Genomic DNA, 12,940 nt, shown 5'->3' on the forward strand with positions numbered 1-12,940 from the left:
CAACAAAAGAACGTTTTGTTTTTCCAAAGCACTCTTCGCAGAAAACGAAAATTGTAATTTTAGGAAAAATGTGTTACTGAACCACCATGTGTGATATATTGTTGTAAAGAGAAAAAAAGACGTAATCTCAAAATGTCAAAATCCAAAACGGCGCCCATAAGAAAAATTAAAGTTGCCACGTGTTTCTCCGTCATCTTAAAAGCTATTGAAAACGGGATGCCATATTCGAAATCTCCATTAAAAAGTGAGTAGATAAGCAATGTATGTTCTGAAACAGGAAGTGACGTCACGCCAATGAGAGCTCTGTATTTTGGTCACGTGGTAGGTGTTTGACGAATGGGATCGCTTGAGTCGGCCATTTTGTTTCGTCACGAAAAGGCTGATAAGAGCATGCATTTTCTGAAACAGGAAACGCGTCATAGTTTGTGAAATATTTGTCTGAAAAAAAGGCTGCGTCGAGGATTTGAACCGTCGATACGCAAATTACGAATCTCCCGCCTTAACCATCTAAGTTAGGCGAGGCTTTGAGATATGGGGGCCGATTCTAACTGATTTCAACGGTCGAAATAGAATTTCGACGGCGCCATGACACCAAACTTCTACTCTTAGGGTGTAATAGGAAGTTTATGTTTCTTTAAGTTTGCTCTTATATTTTGCTAAGTTGGCTGTCTGATTTTGAACTATTTTAAACTTTATAAACAAAACCTTATCTTCGACCCTAACCCTACAGTAGCTACAATCGTACCTATTATTATTTCTCCATGAAGGAAATTAAAATGGTTTTTTGTTGGGATGTGATTTTAGTCTCCGCCATTGTAAGATACGTAGGTAAAAGTAAAGCTAAACAAAGCAACTGATAAAAAATGTAAAGTGTACCAAAACACAAAATTGAGGTTAAAACCACGTGCGACTTTCCGAATAACAAAGCGCGCACTGTCGCTATCCCTTCTATTTCGACGTTGAAATCGTAATTTCAACCACTCTAGTCTAGTTGAATTTATTTTCAACGGTAGAAAAGTTATGACGTTTCAATGACGTATATTAGTAGTTCATGATAATACCGATAGATGGTTACGATCGCAATTTCGACGCAACTACTGAAATTTCAACCGTCAAAATCAGTTAGAATCGGCCCCATGAACGTTTAGCAGTTCAAGTATTGTTAGAATGGCGGGGGCGAGTTGTAGAAGGGTATAACGCGAGGGTGCGTCGCCGATAGGGGCTAGGGGCTATTTGGTGACGTCAAAATGATACGCATCTAACGTATAGGAAACTGTAATTTTCAAATTGGGCGGCATATGGCGTTAAAATAAATACATCTCTGAGCTACGGAGACATATTCGTTTTATTGGGTATATTTATAATGCACAATGAGCAAGCGGACGTGAATCGATGTCTTCATTTGGGGGGTAGCGCGGGTTTCTCTTCAATGACTGCTTGCGTTAGAAATTTACGAATAAAGTCGGCCGTTTATAATGTACATTTAGATAGCAAACATGTGAACTATCCATCCGCTTGATTATTTTATAAAATCATCGTTCCATCCGTTTGAATAATAGGTACAGTCGAACTTCAATAAGTCGAACTTCCATAACTCGAATTTTTGATAACTCGAATCAACTTGGTTGGCAATAGCTGCAACAGTAAGGCGTATGTTCAATTTTTTCCTTGATAACTCGAACTCCTATTACTCGAATTTCTTGATAACTCGAACAAATTAAGTGCGCACGACTTTGATAAGTCGAATTCTGTGAAGTCCCTTAACTGTAACCGTTCGTTTTATAGCTTAACCTTGAAGACAGTGCGTTTTCAGCATTACTCATCAAAGTTCGTTGGTTGTTGCGCGGATTTCTATACAGGTGTGCGTGTTTTATTAGTTGTTTCAACGCGAATATTCGTTAATTTGATTTTCTTGTTGACGATGTCATTAAAACGCACTTTAAAAACTTTATCTATTGACGATAAATATAGACTTTTAAAAGAAGTGGAAGGTGGGGCACGAAAAAAAGATATGGCTGTGAAATTATATACATTATACATACATAGATTGCAGTATGTCCACTATTGAACTTTGTAATGCATTTCCTTTCATAATAAATATGTTTACGTAAATAATACACGGTATATGCATACTATGTGTTTTATTCAATAAGTCAAAGTTTTGATAACTCGAAATTTTTTTCTGTCAAGTCATGATTTATCGAAGTTCGACTGTAGTTCTTTTTTACACTGATCTTTTTCTACAATTGTCGATAAAATGTTTACTTAGTCAAATGTAGGACATGTCCAAAGATTCTTTTTATAACACAGACCATGTTCTGACAGATTACCATCCGCACATGAACAGTACTATTGATCTGGTAGCATTTAGACTTGCAGGCCTATGTTCTTTTAGTTTTAAAATACTTTAGTACTGCAAGCACCTACCAATAATTTAAAATGCAAATACGAAAGGTTACTTTCAATATTTTATTGAAAAAATTGTTTAACAAATCAAATACTAGCCTACAATAACAATAAAAAAATAATTATACTGAAAGCTATTGAGGATCGTATGCTAATATTTGAGAAAAAAATAAATTAACTACTTGTAATGACGACATTCGTTTCAATATAAAATTCTTCTTCAGTTGTTGAGAGACAGGGTTTTTACCACTTAAAACGAAAAACATTTGACTAAACTGTTCACACATGTCCATTCACACATCTCACTTGGGCTAGTATTAAATAAGTTTATAAATCAGTCTTGGAACTTTATAATTCATCCTTAAGATCATCATCCTCGCCACTTGGTGGTGGTGGACCGCCTGCACCTTGATATAACTTGGAGATAATCGGTTGGACTACATCTTCCAGCTCTTTCTTTTGTTTCTTATAATCTTCGGCCTCTGCTTCGGGATTTTCTTCGAGCCATTTAATTTTTTCTTCGATTGCTTCTTCCATTTTACTCTTTTCATCGTCGGATATCTTTGATCCCAATTTTTCCTTATCGCTAAGTTGATTTTTAAGCGAATACGCGAAACTTTCAAGTTCGTTGCGAGATTCGACACGGTCCTTAAGTTTCTTATCCTCATCAGCGAATCTTTCGGCATCCTTTATCATTCTATCGATATCTTCGGGTGTGAGACGATTTTGATCGTTTGTAATTACAATCTTTTCTTTGTTTCCGGTTCCCTTATCTTCGGCGGATACTTGTAGAATACCGTTGGCGTCGATTTCGAATGTTACCTCAATTTGTGGTACACCTCTAGGTGCCGGTGGTATGCCAGTTAAGTCGAATTTGCCCAACAAATGATTGTCTTTAGTCAACGGACGTTCTCCTTCGTAAACTTGGATGGTTACGGTGTGTTGGTTGTCGGATGCGGTGGAGAATATCTGAGATTTCTTTGTGGGAATGACAGTGTTACGTGGAATGAGTTTGGTCATGACACCTCCTACGGTTTCAATGCCGGTTGTTAAGGGGTTTACATCGAGTAGGACGATTGAGTCGGTGGCTTGTTCCCCAGATAACACTCCGGCTTGTACAGCGGCACCGTAAGCGACAGCTTCATCAGGATTGATACCGCGAGATGGTTCTTTGCCTCCGAAGAATTCCTTGACGAGTTGCTGTACTTTAGGAATACGAGTGGATCCACCTACCAAAACAATTTCATCTACGTCTTTCTTGTTCATGTCGGCATCTTCAAGAACTTTTTGTACAGGCTTCATGGTCGAACGGAAGAGATCCATGTTGAGCTCCTCAAATTTCGCTCTGGTGAGTGCTTCTGAGAAATCGTCGCCTTCGAAGAACGATTCAATTTCGATTCTGACTTGGTGAGCAGATGAAAGAGCACGCTTGGCCTTTTCAACTTCACGACGTAATTTTTGTACGGCACGATTATCCTTGCGAACATCTTTGCCCTTCTTCTTCTTGTACAGCTTAATGAAATGATCCATTACTCTTTGATCGAAATCTTCCCCACCCAAATGGGTGTCTCCATTGGTTGCAACTACCTGTAAACGAAATTTTTGGTTACAACAGTGCCAATAACAAATTGACAAGTAGAATAATAATGTTTGCCTCAGATAGGGGTAAAAGACCATAATTTGTTAAAACTTTCATGGAAACTCAACTGAACTATGAAATCATCATGATTTAATGAGAGGATATCCACTGTGCCTACCTCAAAATTTTGTATCATTGGCATGTTAACAAGATTTGGCAGTTTGTTGAGCCATTACCGTTTGTTTAAAATTTAATTAAAATTTATTTTAAAAAAGTATTAGAAGCACTTTCATAGACATTTTTTTAGCAAGCAGTACCATCAGTAATACTGTTCACTAATGGCACCTTAGGTAGTGGATAACCCCTACATTTACGTGAAATGAAAAACAGCAACAATATTAAAATACTCACCTCAAATACACCATTGTCAATGGTAAGGAGGGAGACATCAAAAGTACCTCCACCCAAATCAAAGACAAGTACATTCTTTTCACCATCCTTCTTGTCCAAACCATAAGCGATAGCGGCAGCAGTAGGCTCGTTAATAATTCTCATTACATTAAGACCGGCAATTACTCCCGCATCCTTGGTAGCTTGACGTTGAGCATCATTGAAGTAAGCAGGAACAGTTACAACAGCATGGGTCACCTTTTTGCCCAAATACGCCTCTGCGGTTTCCTTCATTTTACCCAACACCATGGCGGAAATCTCTTCGGCTGCAAACACCTTGTCACCCTGAGACGTCGAAACCTTAACGTGGGGCTTGGAGTTTTTCTCTATCACTTTGAAGGGGAAGAATTTGACATCATTTTGTACTGTGGTTTCGGTCCATTCACGCCCAATTAGACGTTTAGCATCAAACACTGTGTTTTCGGGATTCGTTGTCAACTGATTCTTTGCCGCATCACCGATCAATCGTTCGCCTTCGGCCGTAAATGCTACGTATGAGGGCGTGATGCGATTACCTTGGTCATTGGCAATTATTTCCACTCTGCCGTTTTTGTAAACACCGACACATGAGTACGTTGTTCCTAAATCGATCCCAATAACAGTTCCAACTTCTTCCTTTTCTTTCTTATCGTCTTTGGCCAGTACGCAGGCCATAAGACACAAGGCCCCTAATGCTAAGTGTAACTTCATTTCTAGAAAAAAGAGAAGATTTATGTAAAGTATGGCTGAATAATCAAAATTAATGGCTGACTAGCACATGTAACAGTAAATTGAAATGTACACGTATGCGTTTTGAATAGCTTAAAAAAGGTAATCCTGCTTAGGAAATTACTTAATCTGCATTAAATTAGTATGAAATTACCACAATTTTATGACTGTGTGGTGTGGTTTTGACAACCGGCTTGTAACGTAAAAAAACGTAGTTAGTTAATTAATTAATTACGTACCTTATTATATCTCGACTTAATTCACCCAATGAAAATAATACTTATTAGAATAAACTGCCACTATTTATCACAAACGCTTAAAACAAATTTTTTTCATGACACAACAACGGGCAGTGGAAAACTGAGGAAATTTTAAGGACACGCTGAATATAGCTAGATAGATTCTTCGTGGTAATTTTTGATTGGTCACTTTCAAACGAAGAGAAAACTGACAACTTCAATTGGTCACACTTGACGCATCGCTATTGGCCCACGTAATAATGGCGTGGAATGGATGAACTTAATTTACTTTTACTGTAATATGATGAAATAAAACTATCTTGTTGCGACGGTAGAACGATAAGGGACAAAAATAATCAATCAGTATCGTTGAAAAATCGGTTTCCTTGCGTGAACTTTCAGTACGTACTACGTGGTGAATAGAAATTCTGACGCGTTCGTTCAACTGTCTGGAATGTTCCGGATTTGGCGCGTATTTTGAAATTAAATGTTTTAAGCGCGTTATGGCGGGTGATTTTTCTTTCACTCCTCAGAAGCCTAGGTTCTGAAAATATCATCTTGTAGTACGGTAATTTTTGTTTTAACATTTTCTACTACATGAGAGGACTCTTTTGAACAGCCCAGTTTTAATCAAAATTGTTTCTATTTACTGCACAACCTCCACATCATGATTGTAATTGCTTTTGTTGGAACCTGTATCAGCGAAAGATAAACTGGATCAAAAGGCTTGGGAAGGGCCCATTTGATCCCTTATATTCGTAGGATACATAAAAGTAATAAATATACGCATTAGATGAACTAAATAACATCAAAAAGAGTAAAGAGTATAATTGTACAAACGTATGTACAGTGTACCGCTACCTATAGGTACTTATTATACAGGGTGGTGCCTAGCACAACGCAGCATAGGGATTTCAATGGTAATTTCTTTATAGTCAATTACTAGCTCCCCTAATTATTTTAGAGGAAAAGTCTAAATAAGTTTTTTTTAGAGAAAAAAATACTGCATCTGTTCATACTTTTAGTTATAATTTTCCATTTTTCAAAACCGTAGAAATCGACAAAATAAAAAATTACATTTTTATAAATCAGTGATGCTTTGGAATCTTTTAACAAACTACAAGCGCATCGCATCTAAGTTATCGTTATTTGACGTCGAATGATTTTCATATTTAATTCTGTTACAACTATCCGATGCAAGAAAAAGCGGCAATTGGGTAATGTTTTTTTAGAGAATGTATACTGCATCTGCATCAGACACTATATTGTTTATCAGAGAGAATCAGAGTACCTATACATAATCGAAGAAAAAAAACTGATTTGAAGCAGATTTGTTCCTAAAGTTATATTCGGATTTTCCGCTACTGCAGCCAAAACGTTGAATGTATTGTCGTTTTCCTGATGGTTTTGACGGACATGGAAATGGAAAATTATAACTAAAAGTGTGAACAGATGCAGTATTTTTTTCTCTAAAGAAAACTTATTTAGACTTTTGCTCTAAAATAATTAGGGGAGCTAGTAATTGACTATAAAGAAATTACCATTGAAATCCCTATGCTGCGTCGCGTTAGGCACCACCCGGTATACTCTTTGATAACATTCCCATTACCCCTTTCGGCCACCACATTTTTAAAGAGTTCACATTCGAAATCAGTATTTCTTGTAGAATCTATAAATAATAAAATGTCTTAATTTCAGAACATGCGCTCGCGGCCGCTCTTCCACTAAATCCGATTCCATTCATTTGCGAAAAAAATTTAGTAGGTAATCATAACCATATATCAAAACTTCAAATAAACAGACAATATGACAGCGATATGAATTCTCTATATATGAGTTATTGAACGGACAACAAATATTTCTTGTTGATTGTTGATCATAATATCTGAAATAGATATATACCTCATAGAAGTGCTGCCCGATCGGGCTCCCCTGCGAATAGAATAGAAATACCTCATATTCAAAGAATATTAAAAAAAAACTGAGAATATTCTCAGAATATCCCAAGTGGCATATAAGCATCATGCTTTAAGAATATCGCCGGCTCTCTGAGCTGGAAGCTGGCGTTCAAGCTTGGGTGCATAGATACATAAAAGTATGTCCCAGTGTTACAGCCCCTTGCAGGCATCTGGAGGCAGCAAAATCTAAGTGTCCGGGAGGAGAGCACGAAGAAGTTATAAAGTGCTACAGCATCCGGAACAGAGGTTAATAAGACTTTACAGGTTTTGATTAACGTCATTCGGACTTGTTTAAACTACTGTACCCTAACCTATTCTTCCAGAAATCTCTATTTCCTTTCCACACCTGTCTACGCCCTTATTACCAGAGTTTTACAAGACATTTCCCGATCACGTAAAGCGCGTCGAGAGTCTTAATTGTAAACACTTCTCAGAACATTGAAAAACAAACATTTCAACGCCTTCTAAGTACTCTCTTAAATTTTATATAACCTACCCAGCACTTCCAATTGCTCTGCTTTAGACGTTTTAGTCTCATTCAAACATTTCTAGCTCTCCTTCCCTAGATCATTGAATAAAAAATGTTTATTCAATGCGTAGACCCTATCAGATAGCTGGTCGATCTGAACTTACGCTGTCGTGCAACCAGCTCTTGAGAGATTAAGGCTGAAGAAGTTTTGGAAAACGTAAAAAGGTCTACAAAACTCGAGAAAATTTGATTTCTCTGGATCATTTTCGATGGGGTTATAGGAAAGTACTTTCTAAAACTGGCTATGCACTCTTATATGTATGAAATATACCTAGAAAGTGTCTAATGCGTCTCTGGAAAGCTAGGAGTAAAAAGCTATGAAAAGCTTAGCTAGAGCACTCTCTACAACATTCAATTACTTAAATGCCTTCCTTAGCCTTCTAGCGTCTTTCCTGCACTGAATGAGAGAAAGTTATGAAAAACACCTTACTTATATAACCTTAAGCTTTTAAGTCTTTTCCATAGTGCTGTAATGCCTTCTGGATGGGAAGCACCCTTTCTTTTGTTCTATATTTAAATAAAAACTTTCACGTGGAAATAAAATTTCATGCATTTACACTCGGTTGCATTGCTACATATTTGTATCTAACGACGCTTAGCTACACGTGTTTCGTTTCTTTAATTATTTCAGAAGTAAAGTGTAGGTATTTAGATTTTGCTGCGTTTTTATTTTTCTAATTTTTTAACTGAAAACCCCAGCAATCAATCTATCAATGCAGCCCATAATACATGGACTTAAGACTGCAAGGTGAGTAAAATAAGATAAATAAAGTATGATTTTATTTGGAACTATCATTGTGCAAAATGATTGTGATAAAATTGTGTAATTCTTGTGCTGTCCCCTTCACCACTCTCGAAGATCACAACCATAACATGTTAATATAACACAAAAATTAAATTTTAGATTTCAAGGTTAGCCAGTCCAGAATCATTGGGGTGAAGTAGGAGATAATTACATCGGCACCTGTAAACTAAACGTTACGCAAAGGACTATACAAACATTTATTTCCTTATACCTGCTCTCCTCATAGACAACAATATCTCTTGCAGTGCGACTTTTAATTCGAAGGCCCCTTTTTGTGCAGCATGATAGATCATTGCGTATTCACCCGATACTTGGTACGCAAACAGTGGATATTCCGGATGGGTTTGTTTTGTCTGTTTTACAATGTCTAAAAAGGCGAGAGCTGGTTTGACCATTAGCATATCTGCACCCTCTTGAATATCTCGAGTCTGCAATTACACCATTACTACAATGTGTATGAAAAAATCGAGAAATTACAGTGGAACGTAAAGCTAGTCCTTCCCCACCGGGTGGCAACTGGTAACACTTGCGATCCCCAAATGCCGGTTTAGATTTTGCTGCATCCCTAAAAGGTCCATAGAATGTCGATGAAAACTTTGCTGCATATGATAACACTGCCACTTTGTGAACCAAATCATTTTTTATCAAGAGTTCTTTAATTGCTCCCACTCGGCCGTCCATCATATCAGATGGGGCAACTACATGTGCACCTGTTACAATAGATAATGCAATAATTACCAATTTGTGATGCCATTTGCATGCCCACCATTTATTGTGCAATCAGCAGCATTTGATCTCTCAATATAACATTTAAAATAATGTGTGACAATAAATGGTAGTTACTATAGCGACAAATTCAATGAATTTCAACCATCCCCTTAAGATCATGTTAAATGTTGAGCGCCAAAAAAATAAGCGACGATTCAAATCGTGAACAAGTAGTTTTGAGTAAAGTTATGTTTCTGCTAAAATGATTAGTGCAGTGTTAGGCACCTTCAATGACGTTTTAAATATTATTTAGCATTTTACATTTATTGTAACTTACCTGTAGTGAGGTAATGGGTAATGTTGTCTTATTTCAATCTAGAGTCAAATATTACCACCCAGTTGAAAACTATAACAAATAGATTTGGAGCATAACATTGCTTTACTAGTTCAAGTTCCTTTCAAACAAAACGTTAGGTACAACAAGATGATACTGATGATAATGTTTTAATCCATGGATGAAGCGAGAGTTCAAGATATAAAATAATTTGAGTAGTTTTGAAAATTGACGCAGCTATTTTTTTAGTTCTCCTGATAAATGTCCCAAAAACCTGAGAGTAGGTAGTGAGAAGGTATAAACCCGAAACCGATACAGTGATCGCCTCTAAAAAAAAGAAAATTGTTAGTAGTTGTTGGAGCAGTTTATTGCGAGCGCTCGGGAAAAGTGCTTGTGAGCGGAAAAAACGCTCGCTCAGGAGCGGAAAAAGGGAAATTAAGCTCGCGAGCGAAAAAAAAAACGCTCGTCTTCCTCCCCAACTTTCTACCACAAATGTACTCAAGGGTGGATTTAGTTACAATGGCTTCCTAGACCCCCCCTTGACTGTTAGTCATGATAATTCATACAGTAAATCCTCTACAACTAATGAATATTAGTTACTTCTGGCAGTCCTTTGTGGTTGGGGTAACTAAAATTTTGAAGAGGGTAAGAAATATGATTCATTTTGATGCAAGAGAATGATGTTATTCTTTGAAAAAACATCCAATCTAATGCCTTAACAAGATTGTTAGTTGACAACATAGTTAAGTATGTGTTATAATACCGACCATATATGAATTAGGAAATGGGTTAACTGGAAGAGCAAATGTAGTTTCTGTTGATACTACATTCGAACTATGTCCAATTTTGACTAGCATACAGAATTTTGTTTTATTTTTTCTATTATATGGATGTACTCATTTATAGTCTAGCTAATAAAAGACAATATTATTTGCATTGCTGACACAACGCTATATATAAATATATATTATAAAATCAATGCACAGATGAAACTCAACTGCACTTCAAAAATTGTCCTACACGATTACTAAGATTATGAATCATTATAATACCATAAACAGTTCGAGAATCAGTTAGATCCCCCCCCCTTTTGTTTACATTCGAGTATACATGTGTTCTCTCTTTAACCTGCAGGTGTCCATATAACGGTCTCATTTGTTCTCATATGGTCACGTGTTTCGCTCTGGCAGTGATAGAATTTTTTTCTACCTGGGGTAGTTACCCCAGCCCGGCCACACAGGGTTGCCAGAAGTGACTTTTAATATTCAGTAGGTATAGAGGGTTTATTGTGTGAAATTTCATGACTTCAAATAACAACCTAAAATTGGTCTATAATTTTTTAGCTATGACAGAAAGTTTCATTTTTATTGAAACCTTAGTCAGCTATGACTGTTCAAGTCAAGTCAATTTACTAGTAAAAACACTGTTGCCAATAATTACTTACACGTCAATCAAGAAAAAAGTACTAATCTCATAAAATACAACTGCACGTTTGGTTGAAATTAGACATAGCATACAATTCATACACAGTGCATATTGTTGCTATATTGACTTCACATAGGTCTGTATGATGTATAACTGACCCACAAACAGGCAGACTACTTTGTGTATTTTCAATAAACATAATACCTATACAAAATAATACAAAAAAGGAGCTTTCTTTTGGGCTTTCATATAACATGTACCTACACATTTAAAAAAAAATGAGCCCACTACAACCTCACTCTGGGTGTTTATTAAGACATCAATTTTCAAAACTATCAGAATTATTTCGCTAATCATTGATTTTTACTATTATTTGCTTACACACAGTCCTAACAAAAGCGAGATATGCACTCATTGCACAAATTAGGTGAACGATCTACACACATTGCTTTGTGTCTGTACAGACCTACCTGCTTTTGCATAAGCAACAGCCACTTCTGCAATACGCTTAATACTTAGGGAATTATTTATAGTGCCATCTGTGTGTAAGACACCACAATGACCGTGAGACATATAAGGGCACAGGCAGACATCACAAGCAATTAGAAGTTCGGGAAACCACTCTTTAAGTTTAGGAATGACCTTTATCACGGGATTTTCATTGGAATCAGCATGGAATGCTTGATCGTCCTAAAACTGTATTAATGCACATTTAAAATTGTCGGTAATGTTACTGAATACTTTTGGTAATTGTGAAATAACACCAAACAACAGCACCGAGCTTAATCCCTTTGCAACAAGCGGCTCAAGATGAGCCCTTAAACGATTAATTCCAAAACGGGACACTCCAGGCATGGCATCAATTGGTTGTTCCTCATTCTCTTCGTCACTGCGAATAAACAAAAGTTAGTTAGTGGCCCACACCTCTCTCAAAGCCCTCCACTTACATAACGAATATGGGATACATTAAATTTTTTGGTGTAATTTGATGATTAATCGACTGCCACTCTCTTAAGGTCGGGTGTCCAATGGCACTATGTAAATAATGATTTTTCTGTGGAAACATTTCGAAAAAGAATTTTCGCGTTCAACTTTAAACTAACCTCACTTTAAGAGAGTGGTATTTAGTGGAAAAGTATTGTCATGTCATTGCCAATTATTTATCATTGCACTATGGATTCAGGGGCGCCCACAGGGAGACGCCAGGAGGGGGGGGGGGGGCGAGTTCAAAATATTGCCATCAGATTCATTTTGGAGCAAAAGGATATTTTGAAGTTTTCACATTTTGGGAAATTAGTCCCCTATTCATAAAATTTTGCAATTTTCTGGATTCCCTTTATAAATATATAAATCTTAGAAAGAGTTCCGACAATTAAATGATAAGAAATGAATTGTGAAAATATGAGTGTTCAATGTTCAAAAGTGAACTTTTTGTAGAGTTCTATTAAGTTTTTTAAAAATCGTTTTGTCGTTGTATTCTTGAAAAATAGGGATCATAAATTAGGATTGGTTTTATTTTTAATTTTTAAGTAATGGGGTACACCGAAAAAATAATGAAATAAAATTAGGAATAGGTACCAGTTTATAAGATGTAATATAATTTGCATGGAAAAATAACGTTTGTTATAAGAGGACCAATTATTTATTTATTATAACATTATTATTATAAAATATAAATGGGAGTAATGTACCCTGCTTTAAGACCACCTTCCATTGGGGCATTGGCGCCGTTGCCCCCCATAAGTCGCCGCCCCTGCATGTATTGGATAATTTTGTAGAATTTTATAGTTTCGCATAAA

General features: G+C 36.5%; 1 protein-coding gene across 2 annotated transcripts; it reads right to left on the reverse strand.

Moving 5' to 3' along the window:
- Positions 1–2,610: 2,610 nt before the first annotated feature.
- LOC116171932 (endoplasmic reticulum chaperone BiP) lies at positions 2,611–12,303 on the reverse strand. 2 transcript variants are annotated; one of them, XM_031488994.1, is made up of 7 exons: positions 12,089–12,303; positions 11,883–12,030; positions 11,612–11,831; positions 9,152–9,384; positions 8,886–9,102; positions 4,397–5,103; positions 2,611–3,993 (listed from the first exon to the last, which is right to left on the reverse strand). In XM_031488994.1, exons 1-7 carry the CDS (start codon positions 12,205–12,207, stop codon positions 2,755–2,757), a joined length of 2,883 nt encoding a protein of 960 aa, XP_031344854.1. In that variant the 5' UTR covers positions 12,208–12,303; the 3' UTR covers positions 2,611–2,754. The 2 variants fall into 2 exon arrangements, with proteins under 2 accessions (XP_031344854.1, XP_031344845.1); XM_031488985.1 differs by lacking the exons at positions 8,886–9,102; positions 9,152–9,384; positions 11,612–11,831; positions 11,883–12,030; positions 12,089–12,303 and adding an exon at positions 5,383–5,552 and having other exon boundaries at positions 4,397–5,127.
- Positions 12,304–12,940: the final 637 nt, after the last annotated feature.

Source organism: Photinus pyralis, unplaced genomic scaffold (genome assembly GCF_008802855.1).
Source record: "Photinus pyralis isolate 1611_PpyrPB1 unplaced genomic scaffold, Ppyr1.3 Ppyr1.4_LG1, whole genome shotgun sequence".
In the NCBI taxonomy this organism is placed as follows: domain Eukaryota; kingdom Metazoa; phylum Arthropoda; class Insecta; order Coleoptera; family Lampyridae; genus Photinus; species Photinus pyralis.

Coding starts and splice junctions, on each gene's coding strand:
- LOC116171932 (XM_031488994.1), bottom strand. CDS start 12,207: ATGTTTCCACAGAAAAATCATTATTTACATAGTGCCATTGGACACCCG. Junction 11,832..11,882: donor TTATTTCACAATTACCAAAA/GTATTCAGTAAC, acceptor ATACAGTTTTAG/GACGATCAAGCATTCCATGC. Junction 9,103..9,151: donor GACTAGCTTTACGTTCCACT/GTAATTTCTCGA, acceptor GTGTAATTGCAG/ACTCGAGATATTCAAGAGGG.